The sequence below is a fragment of the Dermacentor variabilis genome, chromosome 4 (genome assembly GCF_050947875.1).
Source record: "Dermacentor variabilis isolate Ectoservices chromosome 4, ASM5094787v1, whole genome shotgun sequence".
Taxonomy (NCBI): domain Eukaryota; kingdom Metazoa; phylum Arthropoda; class Arachnida; order Ixodida; family Ixodidae; genus Dermacentor; species Dermacentor variabilis.
In genome coordinates, this window is record NC_134571.1 from 39,106,691 (window position 1) to 39,113,390 (window position 6,700).

Consider the following 6,700-nt stretch of genomic DNA (forward strand, 5'->3'; position numbering starts at 1 on the left):
ACAAAGTGTGCTCATCCGGGGTTTAATAAGACCGACACAATCTAACTGTACTACTTGGCCACTGCCGCCCACATTACAGTGAAGTTCATTACATCGCGTTCTAATTATTGAGTTTTAACTAAAACTGACTCGGCAGCCCAGTTGAGTAGCGTTACTATGCTCTGACGGTCGCACCGTCCATAAGGTTGCGCGATTAAAAAAAGAAAACAAACATACGGAGGTTTTGAAGAACAACAAAGTTTTCCTGAACATCGCCTACATTGTATTACTGTTTTATTTCGTCAGAGCACGCTCATCTCGAAATTGCGTTCGCATCTCCAAAACGAATCCATCACTGTGACGTGCAAGCACGAAGGCCTACATCAAGGGAGAGCGGTCAGGGCTTCTTCGATTCTTGGTCCTCGTAGATGCACTTCAGGCCTGAAGCGTAGTAAAGCAGCAGCAGGTTGAGGTTCTTGACCCGTTCTTCGGCGGCGGCCAGCGCCTTCGCACTCGCGGCATCGTGGTGCGTCTTGGTCCGAGCCTGCAGCCTCTCGCGCTCCAGTTTTTCCCTCTCGTACACGGCTTTCACGCGTTGGTACTGCGGGGAAGCGAGTTTATCGGGAGAAATTAGGCCCCACGGAACCTCCCGACTAGCCCTTTCAGGCACCAATTCCGTGGATTCAGAAGATTTAGATTAAAAATTAAATTATGGGGTTTTACGTGCCCAAACCACTTTCTGATTATGAGGCACGCCGTAGTGGAGTGTTCCAGGAATTTCGACCACCTGAGGTTCTTTAACGTGCACCTAAATCTAAGTACACGGGTGTTTTCGCATTTCGCCCGCTTCGAAATGCGGCCGCCGTGGCCGGGATTTGATCCCGCGACCTCGTGCTCAGCAGCCCAACACCATAGCCACTGAGCAACCACGGCGGGTTCAGAAGCTTTAAGTCCACCGCATTTCTCGCCATCTTCTGAATCACGAAAGAAAGAGCGTACAGCTGCTGTAAAGATGTACTTTTTTTTATTCTTCAGAGAGTTTCATGATGTTTCCAGAATGTGGACTCCGTCTGAGAACTCCCTGAGGAAACGTTGGATATTAGAAAATGATCCATTTCACGCGTAGCATACTCTAACGTGAAAAGCACGCACCTATCCAGCCGCTTGAATTGTATGCTTGAAGTATAGTGAAACACAATGAAAGAAGCGAACCCTCCACAGGACGCCATGCGAGTACTGACACCGGCAGCAAACACGCAGCCGCTTACCTTCGAAATGGTTTCCTAAAACAATTTAGACATTCAAGGATGTTTCAAGATGTACGAAACAGGCTTTCAGTGCTACTGCTTTTTATTCCATATTGTGGCGAGTACAATTTTGCGCAAGGCGTCTGAAGGCGCTAATGTATACGGGACAGGAGAAATTGTTTTGCTCCGGTTCGACTGAATTGATTCCAATGACGTTTGCTGCGCCGAGAGGAAAACGTTAGGTTAGGTTAGTTTATGACTGTTGGAGATAAAAAGAAGAGTCGTCTGAGGAAGTTGACATTGCTACACGCGTGTGGTATTTGATTGTTCGAACGAGGCGCGTGGGCGCCATCACTCTTTTCTCGAGTGATGGCGCCCACACTTCTCGTTCAAACAATCAAATACCACACGCGTGTAGCAATAATGATTCACGTCGGAAATTTTGCGCATAACAGAAAAATACACAAGAAAGATCTTCATATTGGACGACCACAACCTACTGGGAGGTGAATCAAGGAGGCACAACCAATTGAAGAAGAACGTCAAACTGTACCGACTGCCGGAAGGACAATTTAGAATTCGGCTATCAGCAAAGCACAAGCGCTGATTTCGGAAGCGTGGGTTAATATACTGAGAAAAAAAAAATGCGCACGCGCATCTTTTAGTATACTTTTAGTAAAGTTCTTCACTGAGCCATTAAACTTGGTAAAAAGAATTCCCAAAAGTTCGAAAAAAAAATTCAAGCGCCAGGTTGGCACTTTCCAACATATTAAACATCATAGTATACGGTGAACTGCATTAATTAAGGACGTCCAAAGCAGACAAAGTTGATGCGCTATATCTGCGCTTTTTTTTAGCATCATTCATAGAGGATTTTGCGGTTGTGGTTCCTTTGCGCTCGCTGGCCTTGTTCGCTGCCAAGCTGCCGCTGCGAACGCGTTTCACCATCGACGAAGCTGAGTACTGAATAGACGTGGTCTAATGTCGACGACTGTCGGCAAGTTAAATAAGCAAAAGCGGCAAAATAAGGCTAACAAGCGGGCCGAATATTTTATACAATGATAGACACAAATATAAGTGCATTATTGCAACGAAATTTGACTGAGAACAAAGCAGTAAGCCAACATTTCTTATTTTAATGTGTAGAACAAAAAACGCAAATCACGGTAAACCTGTCATAAACATACGGTATTGTTGTAACACTAATTTGCCGAATAGTCATGTAACAAAACTCACGGTGACACTATAAGAATTCCACGCACTACAAACTGATATGCCACACTCGTTCATTAAGAGATGATTACAGAGTTGCGTTATTTTGGCGTGTAGCCACGAAGTTGGGGATTTTGTAGGACTCACCAATTCTAGGTAAACAACGTGAACACTTAGATCGGATTTAGCTCTAGTCCAGCACTTCTTTTGCCAAGACATGGGAAAAACAGAAATGCTTCTTATTTGACGACCACAACCAATTGGAAGGAGACTGAAGGAGACACAACCAATTGAAGAACGTCGAACTGTACCGACTGCCGGAAGGACAATTTAGAACTCGGCTATCAGTTTTTTTCAACAGTATCGCCGAACTTTGGTAAAGAGGTTATCAACTTAATATTTCCCCGAGTGCGCGCCATAACGTGCATGTCTCAGAGATATGGAAATGTCCTGAGCGACAAAATATGACCGATTAACAGCATACGTAAAGTCGTCACGCTGTTCAGGCACGTGTTACAAAATGCCAGTTACGGCTATATCCTCAGAGTTGCGTATAATGCAAACAACCAATGTGTCGTTATATTTCAAATTTGTGATAAAGAAATACAAGTAAGAATGGTTAAAAAAGTTCAACGGGCACTTAGTTATCCTTACGTGGATGAATGCGAAAGCAATGCGACCACCGCGCAATTATTATACATTGTGCCACAACGCAAGGTCGTGGGTTCGATTCTCACCAAAGGTCGTGGGTTCGAATGCTATCATTTTCTTAATTAACTGTGTCTTAATTAACTGTGTCTTAATTAACTTCGCCTTAAAGACCAATGGTCGTGGCTTGGACTGCCACAAGAGGTCGTGGGTTCGGGTACCCTAATTAACTATATCTTAATTAAATGTGCCTTATTTAACACAAAAGGTCGTGGAGTCGACTCTCACCAAAGGTCGAGGGTTCCTATATAGCCTTTTTGTATCATCCTGTGGTCAACGCCGCCAACGCCGTATTCGCCCGCGTCATGAGCCATTTAATGCTTTCGCCTTAAAGAAAAGGAACTCGCCCGTCCGAGTGAATCCAAACCGCCGACGCGATTCGCAAATGGGCGAAAATAGTGAACGGCTGACAACGCACCACCTTGCGCACTCGCTCGATGCGCTGCTCGGGCGGCAGGTCCTTGTGTATGTGCTTCGCCTCCTCGACAGCAACGGCGTACATGCGCAGCCCGTACTGCTTGCCGTTGAGGTAGTTGAGCGCGCCGTTGAGGGCGTTCGTCGTGTCCGACATCTCGATCTTCCGGAAGAACTCGCGGTCCGTCTCGACGAGAGGCGCGGGCGGCGCCTTCATCTGGGCCAGGGGGGGGGGGGGTGGCGAGAAGAGAACCAGAAAGCGCGCCTTCGCGCATAGCGTTCACCGCGAGCGCTTCACGGTAAACATTGCGGTCACATAAGCTGCAGTTGCCGGGGAGCGTGAGAAGCAGTCAGGGATCTTTGAATGCTATCGCGTTCCGCTCTTAAAGGCGAAGCTGAAATTACTTTCGCGGCAACGGTGGTATTTTTTCTTAGGCCTGGTAACATCAAAATAGACGGATGACGACAAACCGTATGCAGTACTTTGTTCTCAAGAAAAAGAAAAACGAAATCTGATTTTGCTATTTACGATTTGCTGTCGCGACGAAGAGCAAGTAACGAGAGTGAATTGTGTTTGAAGCTAGAGCACCCCTGCTAAGGCTACTCCGTCGTTCTTATGATAATTAAAGATGATTATCGCTCTCTTGCCCTCTGGTCCATGCGCTCGAAATGTACTCTTCTTCCACGGGTAGTACGCATTTCAATTATGTAGTACACTTGCAAACCTACTTGTGACGGCTTTCTCTGTTCCTATGGCCCTCAATGGCCGCGCCTTCTGCGGTAACCTGGCTTGGTTTAGAAATCAAGTCCCCTGATTCTCTTTTGTTTCTTCACTTTCTGTGCTTAAACACGAAGAGGAAAACGCACCTCATTCGCTGCCACATGAAAGAGTCTTGACGCCATAGACGCCTTTGTCTTCGGGCTCACGGTACTTTCAGATTTGCCGCCTCTTCGTCCCAGCTTTAAGGAAATGAAAAACATATTGTGCTAAAGAAAAAAAACCATGAACAAAAGGAAACAACACAGCAAAATGCGTAGCTTGCCAGCACTGAGACGTGGCGCAGCAGAACAGAAAGGCGCTCAAGCAGCAGCTCATCGTCGTACCTTCAAATTTATTGACGCCTTCATAAAAAAAGAAAGAAAGAAAATGTTTGGAGCAAGGAAGGGCACGATGGAGGGACTGCTAAATGAAGTCAATAAAGGGTGTGGAACCACAGATCTAACTAGCCTTAATGTAACCTAGCACTGTATAAAGAAAAGAAGTAATCCAGCCTTAGCTACACATGGCTTACACAGTATTCATATGTAGTAGAGAACCTGTTCTAACCTAACACAACTAAACATGCGATGTAAACAGAAATAAAGGAGTTTAGCTTGACGTATAAGAGGGAGGCGCAAGAGCATTCTTAGGTGGCCCTACAACCTAACGTAACCTAACGTAACCTAACGTAACCTAACGTAACACTACACAGAAATAGATGTTTTACAGTGAAGTACACATCTGAGTACCCGGATGAAGACAGGAAACGCAGCGCTCATGGCGGAACACACACATGTACACACATGCACACGCACAGCTCGGTTCAACCAAAAATGCGCAGAGCTTTCATTGTCACGTGCAACTGTTTTCCACGTTCCGTCTTAAGGGGTGAAGCGGACGCATAATCCTCATAAAGCTATGCTCTGCATCTTAAAAAAGTCGCACACCTAATATATGTTTCTCAACTTTTGTTCTGTTGCTAAGCGCATTGCACCGAATTATAAAAGTAATTTCAAATTATAAACGTCGTGAAGACTCAGTAAATGAACGCTGCTGTTTACAGTCACCAGAAAGTGACTGTAGCCCATGAAACTGTGATGAGTACTATCTGTCTTGCGGAGCCCACCTACCACAGTTTAATTAGTGGACAAGAACAGTCGAGAAACGATAACGAATATTTGGTAGACTTACCTCCTTTTCTTCTTTGTCTAGATAGAAACGGAGCGATGTAACTATTTATATTCAATTTAAAGAACGGAGACAGTAATTAGTTGGACGTTATATCGTTTCCTTTGAATAACTTATGGAAAAAGGTGCTTGCAGAGCGGAGCTGCACCAAAGGAAAGAACATTAACCGACGCCAAGACAGACACAAAAAGTCGTCCTTACCGCTCTCAACGGCATCCTCGTCCGGCCAAATTTTTCTGAAGAATAAAGAAAGTAAATGTACGCAGTCCCAACAACAACGTTGGAATATATGCGAGGCATAGTTGTCTCGAAGCGGTGAATTAAACTTCACAGAACTGCTCATTATCTGCAAAGCGCTTTTTCACCATAGAACATATCACCTATTACACTGTCGCCGGGGGTGGGCATACTTTACCACGGCACTGTTTTCGGGACCTGCCCGCATTGTTGGGCGACACACCAACCGTACAGACGCGCCGGACACCGGAAAAAAAAGGCACAGAAAGCTTAGCTTCGAATAAAGCAATTGTGCATTTGAAGAATTATGCTTGTTGCAGTGAGGATGCTTATAGATACCGTTCGATGTTTCACTGCGTAATTCCGTAGAGAAAAGAGCTGGCCACCGGCACATCTGTAGAGGTAGTATACAGATGGGACTGCATATAAGCCTCGTTGTTATACGAGTAATGTCCTGTGTGTTAAATATTCGACGGTCCGCTATGGAAGCTTCGTTTCAAGAGATTCATGCACATGCGCGTGTACATAATTAAGCATGCTTTGCTGCTAGAGCGCTGCCGCTCTGAGTGGCGATTTCGATTGCCCTTGAGATGGGCAATAAGCTAGCAATCCTATACAGCAGCACAGAAAAAAAGTAATGTCCCCTTAAGCAACGCGTTTATTCGGAGTTACCTACAGCGCAGTTTCATAAACGGCGTTAGGCGGGCAGGTGGACTGTCAAACGGTGATCTACAGTACGAACAGCAGGCGAAACGATTACTTTCACGTTAAGCATATCATCCTGTCCAAATGCATGGGAAACGGAGACGTCGTATTGCTCGTCATCCGCAACATGAAGTTTGATGAAGTTTGCTGGCTCTGTAAGGATAAACGTCTAACTCGACTGAATGTTGGAAGTAGATGTCAATTTAGGCCATGAAAATGGTATGACTATTCTGTAAACTGCACCAGGTGA

General features: G+C 45.4%; 1 protein-coding gene across 1 annotated transcript; it reads right to left on the bottom strand.

The window, feature by feature from the left end:
- Nucleotides 1-266: 266 nt before the first annotated feature.
- On the bottom strand, nt 267-5,735 carry LOC142578973 (uncharacterized). Its single transcript, XM_075688727.1, has 4 exons — nt 5,710-5,735; nt 4,428-4,520; nt 3,565-3,777; nt 267-580 (listed from the first exon to the last, which is right to left on the bottom strand). The coding sequence occupies exons 1-4, from the start codon at nt 5,722-5,724 to the stop codon at nt 377-379; spliced, it is 525 nt and encodes a 174-aa protein (XP_075544842.1). The 5' UTR covers nt 5,725-5,735; the 3' UTR covers nt 267-376.
- Between the last annotated feature and the right edge of the window lie 965 nt (nt 5,736-6,700).